At 55.4% G+C, this 21,804-nt stretch overlaps 1 protein-coding gene across 1 annotated transcript; it reads left to right on the top strand.

Annotated features, from left to right (window-relative positions):
• Positions 1 to 446: 446 nt before the first annotated feature.
• Positions 447 to 19,452, top strand: ccdc115 (coiled-coil domain containing 115). Its single transcript, XM_038782231.1, has 5 exons — positions 447 to 622; positions 6,483 to 6,586; positions 15,043 to 15,164; positions 15,608 to 15,826; positions 18,492 to 19,452. The coding sequence occupies exons 1-5, from the start codon at positions 500 to 502 to the stop codon at positions 18,701 to 18,703; spliced, it is 780 nt and encodes a 259-aa protein (XP_038638159.1). The 5' UTR covers positions 447 to 499; the 3' UTR covers positions 18,704 to 19,452.
• Positions 19,453 to 21,804: the final 2,352 nt, after the last annotated feature.

Genomic DNA, 21,804 nt, shown 5'->3' with positions numbered 1-21,804 from the left:
AGCCGAGCGACGATTGGATCAGCGGGAGGAGCGCGCGCAGCGGAGGGAGAGCAACTGCCTGTCAATCACACACACAATTAGCGGCCGGATTGGCTGGCACGGTCAAACTGTCAGCCAGAGAGAGCGCTCGCGGCCCAACCACAAAAACGCCGTTATTTCCGGGTGACCACACCTGCCAATCAAAGGACGAGGTGACCGGATTGGTTGAGGCCATTAGTCTGGGTGGGTGGGGGAAGGGGGAGGAGGCATTCCAAGAGAGTCAGAGCTGTGAGGAGCCATGCTCGAGATGGTTAATCCAGCTGTCAGACAGTGGGGTTGGTGACGTTCCTCTCTGTGATTGGCCAATCAGGCTGTCACTCAGAAAGGTTACGGGGAGCTGAGTGACGCATGGTGCAGCGATTGGTTGATCGGCAGCCAGTGGGGGTTGGGCGGAGCTGGGTGATGATTGGGCTGGCATTGGCTAATCGGGCTGTCACTCTAGAGGAGGAGAGGAAACGCCATGGCGACGGAGAGTCAGCTGGAGCCGCTGTGCGAGAGGCTGGAGCGGCAGCTGCTCCGTTACCTCCGGGAGATGGAGGGTCTGAGGGAGAAGCGGCGGCGGCTGGAGGTGCTGATGGAGCAGGTGAGGCGGATGCTGGGCTCCAGTCTGAGGGAGGGGAGTAAAGAACAATACAGCGCAGGAACAGGCCCATCGGCTCTCCAAACCTCTCCAGGTCATGATACCAACCTCAGCCCAAACCCTCTGCACTGTGCGCCTTGTACCTCTACACCCATCCTATCCGAGTCTGTCCAGATGTCTTTTGAACTCCGTTAATGTATCTGCTTCCACCATCTCCCCTGACAACGTGTTCCAGACACTCTCCACCCTCTGGGGAAAAAAATCTGCCTCACACATCTCTTAAACTTTGCCCCATGAACCTTAAACGAGTTGATTCTTGGTTTCCATTCTGTGCTGTTCTAACCCAGTGTCCCTCTACCCTAGGGCTGGTTCTCACTCTCCTGGTGACTGGCCCTGGGAAAGAGTGCCTGCCCATCCACTCCCCTCATAATCTTGTAGACCTCTATTAGGTTGCCCTTCAAACTCCATCTTTTTAATGAAGAGAGGCGGAGTCCATTAAGCCTCTCCACATAGCCAACGTCCTCCAGACCAGGCAACATCCTGGTAAACCTACCCTTCACCCTCCCCAATGAACAGAGAAATGTTTTGGAAACAGTGCAGCAGCACAAGCTGCTGCTGCTCCTCACCGATTATTGTTCAGTATCTTTCTGACCACTCTGGACAATACCCCCCCCGCCCCGTAACCTATGCGGCTTCTCGCTCCCCCCCCCCCCCTCGTCCCCTTTGCGGCACCCCCCCTCGTCCCCTTTGCGGCTCCCCCCCTCGTCCCCTTTGCGGCTCCCCCCCTCGTCCCCTTTGCGGCTCCCCCCCTCGTCCCCTTTGCGGCTCCCCCCCTCGTCCCCTTTGCGGCTCCCCCCCTCGTCCCCTTTGCGGCTCCCCCCCTCGTCCCCTTTGCGGCTCCCCCCCTCGTCCCCTTTGCGGCTCCCCCCCTCGTCCCCTTTGCGGCTCGTCCCCTCGTCCCCTTTGCGGCTCCCCCCCTCGTCCCCTTTGCGGCTCCCCCCCTCGTCCCCTTTGCGGCTCCCCCCCTCGTCCCCTTTGCGGCTCCCCCCTCGTCCCCTTTGCGGCTCCCCCCCTCGTCCCCTTTGCGGCTCCCCCCCTCGTCCCCTTTGCGGCTCCCCCCCTCGTCCCCTTTGCGGCTCCCCCCCTCGTCCCCTTTGCGGCTCCCCCCCTCGTCCCCTTTGCGGCTCCCCCCCTCGTCCCCTTTGCGGCTCCCCCCCTCCTCCCCTTTGCGGCTCCCCCCCTCGTCCCCTTTCCGGCTCCCCCCCTCGTCCCCTTTGCGGCTCCCCCCCTCGTCCCCTTTGCGGCACCCCCCCTCGTCCCCTTTGCGGCTCCCCCCCTCGTCCCCTTTGCGGCTCCCCCCCTCGTCCCCTTTGCGGCTCCCCCCCTCGTCCCCTTTGCGGCTCCCCCCCTCGTCCCCTTTGCGGCTCCCCCCCTCGTCCCCTTTGCGGCTCCCCCCTCGTCCCCTTTGCGGCTCCCCCCCTCGTCCCCTTTGCGGCTCCCCCCCTCGTCCCCTTTGCGGCTCCCCCCCTCGTCCCCTTTGCGGCTCCCCCCCTCGTCCCCTTTGCGGCTCCCCCCCTCGTCCCCTTTGCGGCTCCCCCCCTCGTCCCCTTTGCGGCTCCCCCCCTCGTCCCCTTTGCGGCTCCCCCCCTCGTCCCCTTTGCGGCTCCCCCCCTCGTCCCCTTTGCGGCTCCCCCCCTCGTCCCCTTTGCGGCTCCCCCCCTCGTCCCCTTTGCGGCTCGTCCCCCTCGTCCCCTTTGCGGCTCGTCCCCTCGTCCCCTTTGCGGCTCGTCCCCTCGTCCCCTTTGCGGCTCGTCCCCTCGTCCCCTTTGCGGCTCGTCCCCTCGTCCCCTTTGCGGCTCGTCCCCTCGTCCCCTTTGCGGCTCGTCCCCTCGTCCCCTTTGCGGCTCGTCCCCTCGTCCCCTTTGCGGCTCGTCCCCTCGTCCCCTTTGCGGCTCGTCCCCTCGTCCCCTTTGCGGCTCGTCCCCTCGTCCCCTTTGCGGCTCGCCCCCTCGTCCCCTTTGCGGCTCGTCCCCTCGTCCCCTTTGCGGCTCGTCCCCTCGTCCCCTTTGCGGCTCGTCCCCTCGTCCCCTTGCGGCTCGTCCCCTCGTCCCCTTTGCGGCTCGTCCCCTCGTCCCCTTTGCGGCTCGTCCCCTCGTCCCCTTTGCGGCTCGTCCCCTCGTCCCCTTTGCGGCTCGTCCCCTCGTCCCCTTTGCGGCTCGTCCCCTCGTCCCCTTTGCGGCTCGTCCCCTCGTCCCCTTTGCGGCTCGTCCCCTCGTCCCCTTTGCGGCTCGTCCCCTCGTCCCCTTTGCGGCTCGTCCCCTCGTCCCCTTTGCGGCTCGTCCCCTCGTCCCCTTTGCGGCTCGTCCCCTCGTCCCCTTTGCGGCTCGTCCCCTCGTCCCCTTTGCGGCTCGTCCCCTCGTCCCCTTTGCGGCTCGTCCCCTCGTCCCCTTTGCGGCTCGTCCCCTCGTCCCCTTTGCGGCTCGTCCCCTCGTCCCCTTTGCGGCTCGTCCCCTCGTCCCCTTTGCGGCTCGTCCCCTCGTCCCCTTTGCGGCTCGTCCCCTCGTCCCCTTTGCGGCTCGTCCCCTCGTCCCCTTTGCGGCTCGTCCCCTCGTCCCCTTTGCGGCTCGTCCCCTCGTCCCCTTTTGCGGCTCGTCCCCTCGTCCCCTTTGCGGCTCGTCCCCTCGTCCCCTTTGCGGCTCGTCCCCTCGTCCCCTTTGCGGCTCGTCCCCTCGTCCCCTTTGCGGCTCGTCCCCTCGTCCCCTTTGCGGCTCGTCCCCTCGTCCCCCTTTGCGGCTCGTCCCCTCGTCCCCTTTGCGGCTCGTCCCCTCGTCCCCTTTGCGGCTCGTCCCCTCGTCCCCTTTGCGGCTCGTCCCCTCGTCCCCTTTGCGGCTCGTCCCCTCGTCCCCTTTGCGGCTCGTCCCCTCGTCCCCTTTGCGGCTCGTCCCCTCGTCCCCTTTGCGGCTCGTCCCCTCGTCCCCTTTGCCGCTCGTCCCCTCGTCCCCTTTGCGGCTCGTCCCCTCGTCCCCTTTGCGGCTCGTCCCCTCGTCCCCTTTGCGGCTCGTCCCCTCGTCCCCTTTGCGGCTCGTACCCCTCGTCCCCTTTGCGGCTCGTCCCCTCGTCCCCTTTGCGGCTCGTCCCCTCGTCCCCTTTGCGGCTCGTCCCCTCGTCCCCTTTGCGGCTCGTCCCCTCGTCCCCTTTGCGGCTCGTCCCCTTTTGCGGCTCGTCCCCTTTGCGGCTCGTCCCCTTTGCGGCTCGTCCCCTTTGCGGCTCGTCCCCTTTGCGGCTCGTCCCCTCGTCCCCTTTGCGGCTCGTCCCCTCGTCCCCTTTGCGGCTCGTCCCCTCGTCCCCTTTGCCGCTCGTCCCCTCGTCCCCTTTGCGGCTCGTCCCCTCGTCCCCTTTGCGGCTCGTCCCCTTTGCGGCTCGTCCCCTCGTCCCCTTTGCCGCTCGTCCCTCGCGTCCCCTTTGCCGCTCGTCCCCCTCGTCCCTTTGCCGCTCGTCCCCTCGTCCCTTTTGCCGCTCGTCCCTCGTCCCCTTTGCCGCTCGTCCCCTCGTCCCCTTTGCCCGCTCGTCCCCGTCGTCCCCTTTGCCGCTCGTTCCCCCTCGTCCCCTTTGCCGCTCGTCCCCTCGTCCCCTTTGCCGCTCGTCCCCCTCGTCCCCTTTGCCGCTCGTCCCCTCGGTCCCCTTTGCCGCTCGTCCCCTCGTCCCCTTTGCCGCTCGTCCCCTCGTCCCCTTTGCCGCTCGTCCCCTCGTCCCCTTTGCCGCTCGTCCCCTCGTCCCCCTCGTCCCCTCGTGCCGCTCGTCCCCCCTCGTGCCGCTCGTCCCCTCGTGCCGCTCGTCCCTCGTGCCGCTCGTCCCCTCGTGCCGCTCGTCCCCTCGTGCCGCTCGTCCCCTCGTGCCGCTCGTCCCCTCGTGCCGCTCGTCCCCTCGTGCCGCTCGTCCCCTCGTGCCGCTCGTCCCCTCGTGCCGCTCGTCCCCTCGTGCCGCTCGTCCCCTCGTGCCGCTCGTCCCCTCGTGCCGCTCGTCCCCTCGTGCCGCTCGTCCCCTCGTCCCCTCGTGCCGCTCGTCCCCTCGTGCCCCTCGTCCCCCCGTGCCCCTCGTCCCCCCGTGCCCCTCGTCCCCCCGTGCCCCTCGTCCCCCCGTGCCCCTCGTCCCCCCGTGCCCCTCGTCCCCTTTGCCGCTCGTCCCCTCGTCCCCTTTGCCGCTCGTCCCCTCGTCCCCTTTGCCGCTCGTCCCCTCGTCCCTTTGCCGCTCGTCCCCTCGTCCCCTTTGCCGCTCGTCCCCTCGTCCCCTTTGCCGCTCGTCCCCTCGTCCCCTTTGCCGCTCGTCCCCTCGTCCCCTTTGCCGCTCGTCCCCTCGTCCCCTTTGCCGCTCGTCCCCTCGTCCCCTTTGCCGCTCGTCCCCTCGTCCCCTCGTCCCCTTTGCCGCTCGTCCCTTCCCTTTGCCGCTCGTCCCCTCGTCCCCTTTGCCGCTCGTCCCCTCGTCCCCTTTGCCGCTCGTCCCCTCGTCCCCTTTGCCGCTCGTCCCCTCGTCCCCTTTGCCGCTCGTCCCCTCGTCCCCTTTGCCGCTCGTCCCTTTGCCGCTCGTCCCCTCGTCCCCTTTGCCGCTCGTCCCCTCGTCCCCTTTGCCGCTCGTCCCCTCGTCCCCTTTGCCGCTCGTCCCCTCGTCCCCTCTGCGGCTCGTCCCCTCGTCCCCTCGTCCCCTCGTCCCCTCGTCCCCTCGTCCCCTCGTCCCCTCCTCCCCTCCTCCCCTCCTCCCCTCCTCCCCTCCTTCCCTCCTCCCCTCCTCCCCTCGTCCCCTCGTCCCCTCGTCCCCTCGTCCCCTCCTCCCCTCCTCCCCTCCTCCCCTCCTCCCCTCCTCCCCTCCTCCCCTCGTCCCCTCCTCCCCTCCTCCCCTCCTCCCCTCCTCCCCTCCTCCCCTCCTCCCCTCCTCCCCTCCTCCCCTCCTCCCCTCCTCCCCTCCTCCCCTCCTCCCCTCCTCCCCTCCTCTCCCCTCCTCCCCTCGTCCCCCCTCGTCCCCCCTCGTCCCCCCCCGTCCCCCCCCCGTCCCCCCCCGTCCCCGTCGCGGCACCCCCCCCCCCCGTCCCCGTCGCGGCACCCCCCCCCCCCGTCCCCGACGCGGCTCCCCCCGCCTGTCCCCCCCGGTGGAGGGAGATGCTGCGAGACAAGGGGCTGGGGGGCATGGGTGCGTGTCAAGGGGTTGGGTGGGGGGAAGGGTCCGGTGGGGGGAGGGGTGTGTGTCGAGAGGTCGGTTGGGTTGCGTGTCGAGGGGGGGTGGGAAGGGGGCTGGGGGTTGTGTGAGTCGGTGGGGGAAGGGGGCTGGGGGTTGTGCGAGTCGAGGGGGTGGGAGAAGGGGTTCGAGTTGAGGAGTGAGGGGCTGTGAAGTGGCGTGGAGGGAGACTTGGAAATGGGATTTCAGGCGAAAGTATTAAGGAGTAGTTGGTCTCTTATGCTGTAATCTGCTGGTTTGAGGGTGAGTAAAGGGGATTGAAGTGCTTAGGTAGAGCTGGGGTGAACTCATTGCTCACCTCACTGCAGTTGGATGGAGGCTGCAGTTGTTTCGTTAACTCCATCCTCCGAAGCACTACGGCATTGAAGTGGTTCCTGCTCTGCTTGAAGTCACCCTCAACAGAGCCCAGTCTATGTGGCTGAGCACCACACTGGCTGCTACCTTCACCCATTAAGTAATTGGGTTTGTACTCAAGAGTTTAGATTGTTGGTTGGGTGTCTTGTTTACCACTTTCCGTTGCTTCTCACACCCAGTTCCTAAATCTTTGCGGTGGCGGCGGTTGGGGTGAGGAGGAGTGAATGAGCTGATTCTTGGTTACCATTCTGTGCTGTTCTAACCCAGTGTCCCTCTACTCTAGGGCTGGTTCTCACTCTCCAAGTCTCGCTACTCCATGGGAAATAAGTGGGTTTCATCACTCCAGTATGGACCGGAGATGGTCCCTTTGGCTCAAGTTGATGTGAGGTAGGTACCAGGGTACAGGAGGAAGATTTGGGGCGCCAGATGGAGTGTTCTCTCTCTCTCCAGTGGGCCCCGGCTGGGGGGTCCGCTCTCTCCGACGGGCCCCGGCTGGGGATTCCGCTCTCTCCGGTGGGCCCCGGCTGGGGAGCCCGCTCTCTCCGGTGGGCCCCGGCTGGGGATTCCGCTCTCTCCGGCAGGCCCCGGCTGGGGAGTCCGCTCTCTCGGGTGGGCCCCGGCTGGGGATTCCGCTCTCTCGGGCAGGCCCTGGCTGGGGATTCCGCTCTCTCGGGCGGGCCCCGGCTGGGGGGTCTGCTCTCTCCGGTGGGCCCCGGCAGGGGAGCCCGCTCTCTCCGGTGGGCCCCGGCAGGGGAGCCCGCTCTCTCCGGTGGGCCCCGGCAGGGGAGCCCGCTCTCTCCGGTGGGCCCCGGCAGGGGAGCCCGCTCTCTCCGGTGGGCCCCGGCAGGGGAGCCCGCTCTCTCCGGTGGGCCCCGGCAGGGGAGCCCGCTCTCTCCGGTGGGCGCCGGCTGGGGAGCCCGCTCTCTCCGGCGGGCCCCGGCTGTGGAGTCCGCGCTCTCGGGCAGGCCCCGGCTGGGGATTCCGCTCTCTCCGGCGGGCCCCGGCTGGGGATTCCGCTCTCTCCGGCGGGCCCCGGCTGGGGACCCCGCTCTCTCCGGCAGGCCCCGGCTGGGGAGTCCGCTCTCTCGGTCGGGCCCCGGCTGGGGATTCCGCTCTCTCGGGCGGGCCCCGGCTGGGGATTCCGCTCTCTCGGGCGGGCCCCGGCTGGGGAGTCCGCTCTCTCGGGCGGGCCCCGGCTGGGGAGTCCGCTCTCTCGGGCGGGCCCCGGCTGGGGGGTCCGCTCTCTCGGGCGGGCCCCGGCTGGGGAGTCCGCTCTCTAGGACGGGCCCCGGCTGGGGAGTCCGCTCTCTCGGGCGGGCCCCGGCTGGGATGTCCGCTCTCTCGGGCGGGCCCCGGCTGGGGAGTCCGCTCTCTCGGGCGGGCCCCGGCTGGGGAGTCCGCTCTCTCGGGCGGGCCCCGGCTGGGGAGTCCGCTCTCTCGGGCGGGCCCCGGCTGGGGAGTCCGCTCTCTCGGGCGGGCCCCGGCTGGGGAGTCCGCTCTCTCGGGCGGCCCCGGCTGGGGAGTCCGCTCTCTCGGGCGGGCCCCGGCTGGGGAGTCCGCTCTCTCGGGCGGGCCCTGGCTGGGGAGTCCGCTCTCTCGGGCGGGCCCCGGCTGGGGAGTCCGCTCTCTCCGGCGGGCCCCGGCTGGGGAGTCCGGCCTGGGCGTCTGTTCGCTGTGGCCTAACCAGCGTTTTATACAGCTCCATAATAACCTCCCTGGTCTTGTTTTTAATACCAGATGCATAGAATACAAATACCCCTCATGCCACCTTTATCTCCCTGTCCTGTTGTCTTCAGGGATCTGCGGACATCCATTCCAAGGTCTCTCTGGTGCTTCGTACTTTCTAACATCCTACCATTCATTGTGTATTCCCTTGCCTTGTTAGTCCTTCCAAAATGCATCACCTCACACGTTTCAGTGTTAAATTCCATTTGCCAATATTCTGTCCATCTGACCAGCACGTCTATGTTGTCCTGTAATCTAAGTTTAAATTAGATTGGTTGTCGCATGTACCGAGTTACGGTGAAAAGTATTGTTCTGCGTACAGTGCAGGCAGATCGGTCCATGCATGAAAAAAAACATAGGACATATCATAAATACACAATGTAAGTAGATAGAAATAGACATCGTGTGAGGCATACGGAGTGTAGTGCTAATACAGTAAAGAAGATGAGTAGAGATCAGTTCAGTTCATAAGAGGGTCATTCTGCAGTCTGGTAACAGCGGGGAAGAAGCTGGCTTTGAATCTGTTTACATAGAATTTACATAGAATTTACAGTGCAGAAGGAAGCCATTTGGCCCATCGAGTCTGCACCGGCTCTTGTAAAGAGCATCCTACCCAAGGTCAACACCTCCACCCAATCCCCATAACCCAGCAACCCCACCCAACACTAAGGGCAATTTTGGACACTAAGGGCAATTTAGCATGGCCAATCCACCTAACCTGCACATCTTTGGACTGTTGGTGAGTATTCTCATATTTTTGAATCTTTTGCCCGATGGAAGAGAAAATAACCCGATTGGGGAGGGGTCTTTGATTATGCTTCCCGCTTTCCCAGGGCACCAAGAGGTGTAGACAGAGTCAATGGATTGGAGGATGGGTTCGTTTGATGTACTGGGCTGTGTGCATGACTGTAACTTCTTACGGTCTTGGGCCGAGCAGTTACCCTATCGGGCTGTGATGCAGCCAGATCGGATGCTTTCTGAGGTGCATCTGTGAAAATTGGTGAGAGTCAATGTACACATGCCGATTTTCCTTGGTGTTCAGAGGAAGTACAGAAGCTGTTGTGCTTTCTTATTTGTAGCATCAATGTGAGTGGACTAGGACAGATTGGTGATGTGTTACCCTAGAAATTTGAAGTTGTCAACCATCTCCACCTCGAATCATTGATGCAGACAGGGATGTGTACGACACTTCACTTCCTGAAGTCGATGATCAGATCCTTAGTTTTGCTGATATTGAGGGATAGATTGTTGTCATCGTACCACGTCACAAGGTTCTCTTTCTCCCTCCTGTACTCTGACTCGTTGTTGAGATCTGACCCACTATGGTTGTATCATCAGCAAACCTGTAGATGGAGTTAGAGCCAAAGTTTGCCACACAGTCGCATAGTGGGGCCAAGAAAGCAGCCTTGCGGAACGCTGGATTTGAGGATTATCATGGAGGCTTTGCGCCTCACTATTAACCATCACCTCCAGTTTTTGTGTCATCTGCAAACTTACTGATCATACCCCTCATATTCAGATCATTCATGTATACTACAAGCAACAACGGACCCAGCACTGATCCTTGCTGAACACCACTGGACACAGGCTTCCAGTCACAAAAACCATCACCCTCTGCCTTCTGCAAGTCAATTTTAGATCCAGCTTGCCAAATTTTCTTGGATGCCGTGGGCTCTTACCTTCTTGGTCAGTCTCCCATGTGGGACCTTGGGTTTCTACTGTCTTGTTTTCTGTCTGTTAATCCCCAGTATATCACCCCAATCATGTGAACGCTAATCTAGCATTACAGCCACTTGTGTGACATTATCGAATGCCTTTTGAAGAATAATTGCATCACAGTACTAAACCACAGGTTAAATGCTCAGAATAACACTCATTCAATTTATATTGGCCTTTCTTCATTCTTCCTATTAAAATGCATCACTTCACACTTCTGTCTGTTAAACCTTGTTAGCTGTGCTTGGCCCGTCACTGGCGACTAGTTATGTGTGTCCAATTCACCAGTCTCGGTCCTCCGATAGACTGCTGCAGACCTTCCTGTTTAATGTGTATCTGGTTTTTGTGAGATCTGCAAACTTTGAAATTGATGATTAATAAATATTGAAGCTGAGACATTATACACTTTCAGCCCGTCTGAAAAGTCACTGTTCTTTGGTCCTCTCTGCTTTCAGTCTCTGTCCATGTTGCATCCACACTGCCACTTTCCCTTTAATGGACTTCAATTTTACGTACTTATGTGGTACTTTATCAAATGCCTTTTGGAAGTCCATACAACAACAAACTCAACACTCTCATTAAGCCCCTCTGTTGCTTCATTGAAAAATGGATTTGAGTGAGACACAGCTTGTTCAGGAAATCTGTGCTGCGTGTCATTTATTAAGTTTTAATTTCAAAGAGACAATGCTACGATTAGTTCAGGGGATGTTGCAGGTTAATTCAATGTGACTGGATGGTGTGTGTTATGACCTGTCTGAATACTATTGGCGGGGGGCAATTGGGTATCCCGAGTATAAACTCCCCCAATGAGGTAGGTGGGGGGAATCATCAACAGTTTCGCCTGCATAAATAGAGCTGACCAGTGTGGTACTAGTTTGAGGAGTGACGCAGCAGGGACGTGCTGCGACTGCTGCTCTATGTATGTAATTGTAAATAAAGTTATTTCTTTTGACTCTACAAATTCGTGCTGGATTCTTCGTGTCCCTCAAAACTGTTAATGTTGTGGGTTAAAGCAAAGGGCTGGGATGCACACCAGTTTTGTTATGACCCTCTACAGGGACAGAGCTTGCCCGCTTTCCCTCCTACACCTCACAGTGTGAGCTACTCGGGTGACTGGGGGCGGAGCCTCCTCCTAATTGGAGGCGCTCCCCACAGAATATAAAAAACAACCTGGAAACAGTTCGTGGAAGGACACCCTGTGGGGAGTGGAGAGGAGTGATTATTGTGACCAGTGTGGAATGAAATTAGTTGTACCCTGTCAGCCTGGCCTCTTGTGGAGTCTTTGCCTCTGTCCGCAACAAGTTTGATTGTTGTCGGACGGCGTGGGGATGTGGGCTGTGATTTGAAAAGTATTTTTCTGCGGCCAAGGGAACATATACAGTACGTATATAGGAGACAAAAAAAAGAATAATCGACAGAGTACGTTGACAAATGGCACATCGACAAACAGTGATTGGTTATAGTGCGGAACAAGGGCCCAAACAAAGCAAATACATGAGCAAGAGCAGCATAGGACGCCGTGAATAGTTTTTTTTGCAGGGAACAGATCAGTACGGGGGAAAGTCGTTGAGGAGTCTAGTAGCTGTGGGGAAGAAGATGTTCCTGTGTCTGGATATGCGGGTCTTCAGACTTCTGTATCTTCTGCCTGATGGAAGGGTCTGGAAGAAGGAAAAGCCTGCATGCAGGGGTCTCTGATAATGCTGTCTGCCTTCCTGAGGCAGCAGGAGGTGTAGACCAAGTGGCAAGCTTGTGTGATGCTTTGGGCTGAGTGCGAGTTCACCACACTGCAGTTTCTTGCAATCTTGGGCCGAGCAGTTGCCATACCAGACTGATGCAGCCGGAAAGGATGCTGTCTGGCATATCTGTAGAGGTTTGTGAGAGTCGATGCAGACATGCCGAATTTCTTTAGCTTCCGTCGGATGTCGAGTCGTTTTGGGCTTTCTTGACTGTTGCATCAAGGACCAGGACAAACTGTTGATGATGGTGACCCCCAGGAATTTAAAGCTATCGAGCCAATGATGCAGATCGGTTGGATGGGGGGGGGGGAGGGGGGAGGGGGGGCGGAGTAGAACATAGAACATAGAACACTACAGCGCAGTACGGGCCCTTCGGCCATCGATGTTGCGCCGACCTGTGAAACTATCTGAAGCCTATCTGACCTACACTATTCCATTTTCATCCATATGTCTATCCAGTGACCACTTAAATGCCCTTAAAGTTGGCGAGTCTACTACTATTGCAGGCAGGGCATTCCACACCCCTACTACTCTAAAGAAACTGCCTCTGACATCTGTCCTATATCTATCACCCCTCAATTTAAAGCTATGTCCCCTCGTGTTGGTCATCACCATCCGAGGAAAAAGACTCTCACTGTCCACCCTATCTAACCCTCTGACTATCTTATATGTCTCTATTAAGTCACCTCTCAGCCTTCTCCTCTCTAACGAAAACAACCTCAATTCCCTGAGCCTTTCCTCATAAGACCTTCCCTCCATACCAGGCAACATCCTAGTAAATCTCCTCTGAACCCTTTCCAAAGCTTCCACATCCTTCCTATAATGTGGTGACCAGAACTGCACGCAGTACTCCAGGTGCGGCCGCACCAGAGTTATGTACAGCTGCAGCATGACCTTGTGGTTCCGAAACTCAATCCCCCTGCTTATAAAGGCTAGCACACCATATGCCTTCTTAACAGCCCTATTAACCTGGGTGGCAACTTTCAGGGATTTATGTACCTGGATGCCGAGATCTCTCTGTTCATCTACACTACCAAGAATATTGCCATTAGCCCAGTACTCTGCATTCCTGTTACTCCTTCCAAAATGAACCACCTCACACTTTCCGCATTAAACTCCATCTGCCACCTCTCAGCCCAGCTCTGCAGCTTATCTATGTCCCTCTGTATCCTATAACATCCTTCAGCACTATCCACAACTCCACCGACCTTCGTGTCATCTGCAAATTTACTAACCCATCCTTCTACACCCTCTTCCAGGTCATTTATAAAAATGACAAACAGCAGTGGCCCCAAAACTAGCGGTACACCACTAGTAACTGAACTCCAGGATGAACATTTGCCATCAACCACCACCCTCTGTCTTCTTTCAGCTAGCCAATTACTGATCCAAACCGCTAAATCACCTTCAATTCCATACTTCCTTATTTTCTGCAATAGCCTACCGTGGGGAACCTTATCAAACGCCTTACTGAAATCCATATACACCACATCAACAGCTTTACCCTGATCCACCTGTTTGGTCACCTTCTCAAAAAACTCAATAAGGTTTGTGAGGCATGACCTACCCTTCACAAAACCGTGTTGACTATCGCTAATCAACTTGTTCTTTTCAAGATGATTATAAACCCTATCTCTTATAACCTTTTCCAACATTTTACACACAACCGAAGTAAGGCTCACAGGTCTATAATTACCAGGGTTGTCTCTACTCCCCTTCTTGAACAAGGGGACAACATTTGCTATCCTCCAGTCTTCCGGCAAAGACGGCATAAAGATCAAGGACAAAGGCTCTGCAATCTCCTCCCTGGCTTCCCAGAGAATCCTAGGATAAATCCCATCTGGCCCAGGGGACTTATCTATTTTGACATTTTCTAAAATTGCTAACACCTCCTCCTTTTGAACCTCAATTCCATCTAGCCTGGTCGACTGAACCTGAGTGTTCTCCTCGACAACATTGTCTTTCTCCAGTGTAAACACTGACGAAAAATATCCATTTAATGCTTCCCCTATCTCCTCTGATTCCACACACAACTTTCCACTACTATCCTTGATTGGCCCTAATCTTACTCTAGTCATTCTTTTGTTCCTGATATACCTATAGAAAGCCTTAGGGTTTTCCTTGATCCTATCCGCCAACGACTTTTCGTGTCCTCTCCTCGCTCTTCTTAACTCTCCCTTTAGGTCCTTCCTGGCTAACTTGTAACTCTCAAGTGCCCTAACTGAGCCTTCATGTCTCATCCTAACATTAGCCTTCTTCTTCCTCTTGACAAGTGCTTCAACTTCCTTAGTAAACCACGGTTCCCTTGCTCGACAACTTCCTCCCTGCCTGACAGGTACATACTTATCAAGGACACGCAGTAGCTGTTCCTTGAAAAAGCTCCACATTTCGATTGTACCCATCCCCTGCAGTTTCCTTCCCCATCCTATACATCCTAAATCTTGCCGAATAGCATCATAATTGCCTTTCCCCCAGCTATAATTCTTGCCTTGCGGTATATACCTTGGGGCAGCATGGTAGCATAGTGGTTAGCATCAATGCTTCACAGCTCCAGGGTCCCAGGTTCGATTCCCGGCTGGGTCACTGTCTGTGTGGAGTCTGCACGTCCTCCCCGTGTGTGCGTGGGTTTCCTCCGGGTGCTCCGGTTTCCTCCCACAGTCCAAAGATGTGCGGGTTAGGTGGATTGGCCATGCTAAATTGCCCATAGTGTCCCAAAAAGTAAGGTTAAGGGGGAGTTGTTGGGTTACGGGTATAGGGTGGATACGTGAGTTTGAGTAGGGTGATCATTGCTCGGCACAACATCGAGGGCCGAAGGGCCTGTTCTGTGCTGTACTGTTCTAAATACCTATCCCTGCCTATTGCTAAAGTAAACATAACCGAGTTGTGATCACTATCACCAAAGTGCTCACCTACATCTAAATCTAACACCTGGCCGGATTCATTACCCAGTACCAAATCCAATGTGGCCTCGCCCCTTGTTGGCCTGTCTACATACTGTGTCAGAAAACCCTCCTGCACACACTGCACAAAAACTGACCCATCTATAGTACTCGAACTATAGTATTTCCAGTCAATATTTGGAAAGTTAAAGTCCCCCATAACAACTACCCTGTTACTCTCGCTCCTGTCAAGAATCATCTTTGCAATCCTTTCCTCTACATCTCTGGAACTATTCGGAGGTCTATAGACAACTCCCAACAGGGTGACCTCTCCTCTACTGTTCCTAACCTCGGCCCATACTGCCTCAGTAGACGAGTCCTCAAGCGTCCTTTCTACCGCCGTAATACTTTCCTTGATTAACAATGAGTGGATGGTTTGTTGTGCTACGCTTCCTGAAGCGGTGATCAGTTCCTTGGTCTTTCCAACATTTAGAGAGAGGTTGTTTTCGGTACACTATGCAACCTTTAAAAGGGATTTATCTCCCTTTTGCAGTCTGATTCGTCGTTGTTTAAGATACGACCCATCACAGTCATATCATCCGCAAATTTATAGATTAAGTTGGAATTAAATCTTGCCACACAGTCGTGCGTGTATAGGGAGTACAGTAGAGGACTGAGCACACATCCTTGCGGGGCCCCGGTGTTGAGGACTATTGTGGAAGAGGTGGGTTGTGGTAAGTATGTGGTACTATGTGAGGTTGTAATGTGGCTGATTTATTTGTTACAGTCTGAAGGAAGCTGGTCGCTGTTACTTCCAGGTAGAGAGAGTGGACTCTGGTGAAATCAGAGGGACAGGAGCTGTTCAAGAAGAACACAAGGAGGTAATGGAGATTGGAGTCCAAGAGCAGGGTGAGTATTTTGCTGAGTGAGACACCAATCCATCAGTAAATATGCTGTAAGTTATTTTAAGAAATCCATCCCTCTTGCAACACAATGGGAGGCAGAGTGGTGCACAAGATCTTGATGTCTTCACTTCTGTGTTAGTGACAGTGGTCAGGAGATGTTATCCTTGATGACTATGCAGTGAGTCCTGGATCGTATGTAACCGAGGATGAGGAGGTGTGAGGATAGGATATGATGCCCTGAGTGGTTTATTATCCTGTTGAAACTCGGAGACCACCTGCACTCGAACAGTGGAAACGCATTAGATTTAACATCTTCAGATGGAGGCAGCAGTAAAGGAGGCCAGGGGTTTATCTCCTCGTCTACCAAACATTTCACAGAATGTGGAGGAAAGGGTGTAATGTGGTTTTGCTCTGTGAATTTGAATTGTGGCCTCTTGTTCTCTGCAGTGAGGAGGAGAAAAGCCAGATTGAGAAGGGACGAGGAGCAGAAGCTGGCCCCTGAAGATGCAATGGCCGGCAGGTCACAGGCTTTGAATGAAAGCACTGCTGAGGAGGACAAGCCTCTGGAGCAGAGATATGGATGTCGGCTCAGTCAGGACCCCATCAGGTGGTTTGGAATTCTGGTGCCCCAGAGTTTGAAGATGGCTCAGGCTTCATTCAAAGAAGGTACAGAGAGCGAGAGAAAGTCGGGTACAAGCGCTTCGGTGTGAGAGGGAGAGTGAGTTGGGGGGTGAGCATGTGAGAGAGGGTCAAGGGCAACCGTGTGTGTGTATCGAGGCAGGACAAACATGTGTTCGGTAGAGAGTACAGGTCGAGCCATGAGAAGGTGTGTCGAGGGCGAATGTGTCTCGGAGGGGGAGAGTCTCGAGGGCATGTCTGTGAGAGGGGGAGATTCTCAAGGGCATACGTGTGTGAGAGGGAGAGCGGGTCGAGAACATAGTGGGAGAGGGTCGAGGGCATGCATGTTTGAGGGGGAGAGGGTCGAGCGCATGTGTGTGTCCGCGCCCCTGTCCGTGTGTCCGCGCCCCTGTCCGTGTGTCCGCGCCCCTGTCCGTGTGTCCGCGCCTCTGTCCGTGTGTCCGCGCCGTGCCCCTGCCCGCGTCCCCCTGTCCGCCCCCCCCCTGTCCGCACCCCCACCGCGGACAGGGTGGGGTGCGGACAGCGGGCGCGCGGACAAGGGGGGGCGCGCGAACATTTGGGTGGCGGGGCGCGGGCAGGGGCGTGGCGCGGACACACAGACGCGCTCGACCCTCTCCCCCTCAAACATGCATGCCCTCGACCCTCTCCCACTCACACGATGTTCTTGACCAGCTCTCCCTCCCCCGCCCCCCCGGCCCCCCCACGTCTGCGCGTCCGCACCCCCCCCTGTCCGCGCGTCCGCCCCGTCCGTGTGTCCGCGCCCCCCCTCCCTGTCCGTGTGTCCGCGCCCCTCCCACGGACATGGAGAGCAGAGAGGGGCTGTGTGTGGGAGGAGACTGGGCTGAGAGAAATAGGAGACGAGCGGAGAGAGATTGCGTGTGAGAGAGGTGACGTTGCGGCAAGAGTGTGTCAGAGTGAGGAGATGGAGATGAGGGAGACTGAGAGGGAAAACGGCGTAAATTGAGATATTATGTCAGAGAGAGGAGACGGAGCGGCACAAGTGTGTGTGGGACGGAGCGGAGAGAGACTGCTTGAGAGGTGGTGGAGCAGTGAGATACTGTGTGGGAGAGTGGACTGAGCAGTAAGTGTGCGTGTTGAGAGAGAAGGAGTGGAGTGCAGCTTTGTGTGAGAGAGGAAACGGTGTAAATTGAGACATTGTATTATAGAAGAGATGGATCACAGAGAGACTGGAGAGAGGCAATGAAGCAGAGTGACTGTGAGGAAGAAGAGATGGAGTGGATCGAGACAGAGGCGACGGAGCGGAAGGAAACTGAGAGGGAGGAGACGGAGTGGAGAGAGACTGTGTGAGAGTTGATAGGGCGAAGAGAGACTGAGAGCAAGGAGAATGTGCAGAGAGAGGCTGTGTGAGAGAGGGGACGAGTGGAGAGAGACTGTGAGAGGAGAGTGAAAATCCAAGTTGTAAAATGTTTCAGGATTTTGCTCTCAGCACTGTACCTGCTTCTTAAATGTTTGTTTCCCCCTTGCTTTTGAAATTTGTTGTTCTCGTGTCTCGCATTACCAGGAGACTGGGCTTTATATCGTAAGAGATTTAATTTCCATCATTCTGTCTGGACCGCTCCTTTTTCATGCTGTCATAGAAGTGTTCCTTTAAGAAAGGTTTTGTCTTATCACATGGCTTCAGTGATGTCATTGCGTGCATGGAGCTGGGCTGAGGCTCTGAATTTTTTCTTTTGTTTTGGGTTTGGACAGGTTGAACTGCACAGGTTGAAATAAGCGTTTTTCTCTCTCTTCGTTTTAATAGCTGTTTCACATTACTTGGTAGCTTAAAAGAGGTAATTGCTTTCTGGAAGGTATTCAAATCTGTTGTTGAAAAGGGAACAAGAATATCAATAACAACAGTATCAATAAACAACAGTCTTATACGGGGCAGTACGGTAGCATGGTGGTTAGCATAAATGCTTCACAGCTCCAGGGTCCCAGGTTCGATTCCCGGCTGGGTCACTGTCTGTGCGGAGTCTGCAAGTCCTCCCCGTGTGTGCGTGGGTTTCCTCCGGGTGCTCCGGTTTCCTCCCACAGTCCAAAGATGTGCGGGTTAGGTGGATTGGCCATGCTAAATTCCCCATAGTGTCCTAAAAAGTAAGGTTAAAGGGGGGGGTTGTTGGGTTACGGGTATAGGGTGGATACGTGGGTTTGAGTAGGGTGATCATTGCTCGGCACAACATCGAGGGCCGAAGGGCCTGTTCTGTGCTGTACTGTTCTATGTTCTATACCAGTGGGAATGCAGTGTGCTGGGCTACCCCTTCGAAAAGGGGTTTCTGGTTTTACGTGGAATTTTGTTATTGAATTGGAACAGTCAAGGGGGAATTCATTAAGGATTATACATAGATTACTGTAGCTGTGTGGGGTTATTATGTTTGTAATTGATAAAAATTATTGCTGTGTGTGTTTATACAAATGATAACTAAGATTTTAGAATAAAGCTTGTTTTTTGCTTATTAAAAGCGCCTAAGAATTCTGTTGAATAACACCTGAAAGACGGGCTCTGCTGCTCATCCTAGCCAAATTCAACAAAACGTTATCGGTCAGGTGAACCCCATAATATATTTTGGAGTTTTTAAAACTCTGGCCCACAACAATGCTTATTATGTCTCTGTATGACGCACATGTGTTTTACTGCTGTGGCTATCCATGATGTGTCTGTAGTCACTTTAGGTTTATTATTTTTCCCTAGTTATGGAGGTCGCAGCTGAGGTAGCTACTCTCCAGAGCAGCCTTGTGAGCACCAAACAAGAATACCAGACTCTACTGCGACAAAAGCGTCAAGTTATGGAGCAAGAGCACGTGACCAGAGGATTTTCCTGCTTCCAACTCCAGAATAGTCAGAGGTCAGCATCACACAGGGAGTCCCCCCCTTCATCCCAACTCCTGGGGTCGGTTGAATAGGTCCCCCTTCCAGCCATTATGGTAGATGTCTCTCCCATGGACTTACGTTTTAGATTATATGAAAATCTCAATTTTCTTAAGCATTCTATCGAAATCAAGTTTGGTATTTAAGGACATGTGTTTTTGAATGAAGGACATGGGTAGCATTCTTTGCTACCTTGGTGTCACAGGTTTGCATGCAATCCTTTTCTCTCTGGATGGTGGGTTTCAGTGCATACTTCATTGCCGTGATGAAAGTGCTTCCTGCCTGCTCTTGGGTTCTGATTTGTAATTCTATTCGATCAATTCTAGTTGTGTGGGATCACAAGTTCCTGCTATTGACAACATCACTCCAGAGCCCCTCTACACTGTTCCAATCAAACACTCCCACGACAGATACAGCATGGGTGAGATGCAGAGGACAGGTTCAGCATAGGGTTGTGCAGAGGGAGATACAGAATAAAGCCCTCTCTAAATTATCCCCATCAAACACTCCCAGGACAGGTACAACACAAGGTTAGGTAGTGTAAAGCTCCCTCTACACTGTCCCCATCAGACACACCTAGGACAGGTACAGCACGGGGTTAGATACAGAGTAAAGCTCCCTCTACACTGTCCAATCAATCACGCCCAGGGCATGTACAGCACAGGGTTAGATATAGAGTAAAGCTCCCTCCACACTGTTTGATTTAATTATTTCCGTTTTCATTCTGTGTGTGGGATGTTTCTAATTCTTGTTTGAGGAAATAAATCTTGATTGTTTGGATTGGTTTTGTGTGACACAGTGTGATTTCTCCTCATCATAGACCAGGAATGGCCCTGGTTGTTTCGCTGCTTCTGATTTGTGCCTTGTAGATGGTGGACAGGCTTTTGGGGGGGGGGGGGGGGGAAGGGGGAGGGGGGGGGGAGGGGGGGGGAGGGGGGGGGGGAAGGGAAGGGGGGGAGGGGGGGGGGGAAGGGAAGGGGGGGAGGGGGGGGGGGGAAGGGAAGGGGGGGAGGGGGGGGGGGAAGGGAAGGGGGGGAGGGGGGGGGGGGGAAGGGAAGGGGGGGAGGGGGGGGGGGAAGGGAAGGGGGGGAGGGGGGGGGGAAGGGAAGGGGGGGAGGGGGGAGGGGGGGGGGCAGGGGGGAGGGGGGGGGGCATCAGGAGGTGAGTTTCCTGCCATAGTAATCCTAGCCTTTGATCTGCCCTGGTAGCCACAGTATTAATATGTGTTCTGCGATCTCCAGAGGATTGGGCTCGGCTGCAGTCTTCCCACTTAACAGCTGAGATTTAGTAACCTAAACCCACAGGTGAAGCATTGATCCATGAGTAAGATCCATGGAGAGGGTAACAAATGTACTGAATGCCACCCCTCACACATAATAATAATCTTTATTATCATAAGTAGGCTTACATTAACACTGCAGTGAAGTTACTGTGAAAATCCCCTAGTTGCCACATTCCGGTGCCTGTTTGGGAAAATGGCGGGAGAATTCAGAATATCCAAATTACCTAACAGCATGTCTTTCGGACACGGGGACAACATGCAGACTCCGCACAGTGACCCAAGCTGGAAATTGAACCTGGGACCCTGCAGCTGTGAAGAAACAGTGCTACTGTGTAACCCAACCTAGATAGCCTTGGTGAGTGAGGTAGAGTGCGAGGGGTGGGGCGTGTGTGGAGATTGAGATGAGCTGAGGGAATTTCAAATTGTGTGGGATTATTTCTAATAATACAGGAGCTGTCACCCCATTCTATCACTGTGTGTTTTTTCCCTTCCTGAGCATGGGGAGTTATGGCTGAGTACACTCTTCAGGTGAAATGTGTGTGCATCAATGGATGCGGGGGTTTTCTATCAGCCAGTCTTTCTGGAGAGGCAAATGATGGAAAAGTTTCAGATTGCTGATCTTCTGAGTACGGAAATCATTGGTTTCAAAGATGAAAGTTGTTTTCCTTTCACGAATGCCGCAGACCTCCTGAATATTTGCAGCACGGTTGTTTCATTTTGCCAACATCTACAGTACTCTGCTTACTTGCTATATCCTGTATCTAATTAAGCATGCTATATTCTTGCCATCCACAGAATCATTACAATGCAGAAGGAGGCCATTCAGTCCATCGAGTCTCCATTGACCCTCTGAAAGAGTGCCCTACCTAGGTCCATTCCTGTAGTCCTGTCGGAGGTTACAATCCAATTACAAAGCTAGGTAATTTGGGGCGCAGAGTACTGATGTTAATTGGCAGCTTCCCAGGCTGAGGGTCATCATAGCCCCAGCACAGAAAGGGGAACACTCATGACACACAGACTTGAAGTCTCTATTATAGGCTTTGTGTTTCAGTGATAGATCTGCGATACATCATATAATCTTTATTCTCACAAGTAGGTTTACATTAACACTGCAATTAAGTTACTGTGAAAAGCCCCTAGTTGCCACATTCCGTCACCTGTTTGGGTACACGAGGGAGAATTCAGAATGTCTAAATTACCTAACAGCACGTCTTTCAGGACTTGTAGGAGGAAACCTGAGCACCCGGAGGAAACCCATCCAGACACCGGGAGAACGTGCAGACTCCGCACAGACTGTGACCCAAGCCGGGAATCGAACTTGGAACCCTGGTTCTGTGAAACAACAGTGCTAACCACTGTGCTACCGTGCCGCCGTATCAGTGAGGGATATGGGGTATATCAGAGTGTTACAATGTGGGATATATCGTAGTGTTGCAGTGAGGGGTGTGTGGTAGATCAGCATTACAGGGGTATGGGATATTCAATGTTACAGTGCGTGGTATGAGTATATCAGAGTGTTACAGTGAGGTGTGTGAGATATGTCAGTGTTATATTGAGGGGTCTGGGGTGGATCAGAATGTTATTGAGAGGTGTGAGGTATTTGATTGAGAAGGGTGGGATGTATCAATGTTACAGTCAGGGGTGTGGATATGTCAGTGTTACAGTTAGTGGCGTGGGATATATCAGTGTTACAGTGAAGCATTGGGCTTTGAGCATGAGCAGTGGGAGAGGCCACAACCACTCCGGGGCACAGTGAGTTTTAAACTTGAAGAATTTGAAACAGTGGAAATTCGGTGCAGAGTGGAAGAGGTGATCTTTGCTTTTTCTCCTTTGTATCTTCTAAATGTTCAGATT

This window comes from Scyliorhinus canicula, chromosome 21, assembly GCF_902713615.1.
Source record: "Scyliorhinus canicula chromosome 21, sScyCan1.1, whole genome shotgun sequence".
NCBI lineage: Eukaryota > Metazoa > Chordata > Chondrichthyes > Carcharhiniformes > Scyliorhinidae > Scyliorhinus > Scyliorhinus canicula.
This window is presented reverse-complemented; position numbering and strand designations above follow the sequence as displayed.

Bases quoted from the DNA above. Each gene is read 5' to 3' on its own strand.
- ccdc115 (XM_038782231.1), top strand. From the start codon at position 500: ATGGCGACGGAGAGTCAGCTGGAGCCGCTGTGCGAGAGGCTGGAGCGG. The intron at 15,165-15,607 runs GTGAGTATTTTG...TGTTCTCTGCAG, and splicing joins GATTGGAGTCCAAGAGCAGG to TGAGGAGGAGAAAAGCCAGA. The intron at 15,827-18,491 runs GTACAGAGAGCG...ATTTTTCCCTAG, and splicing joins TCAGGCTTCATTCAAAGAAG to TTATGGAGGTCGCAGCTGAG.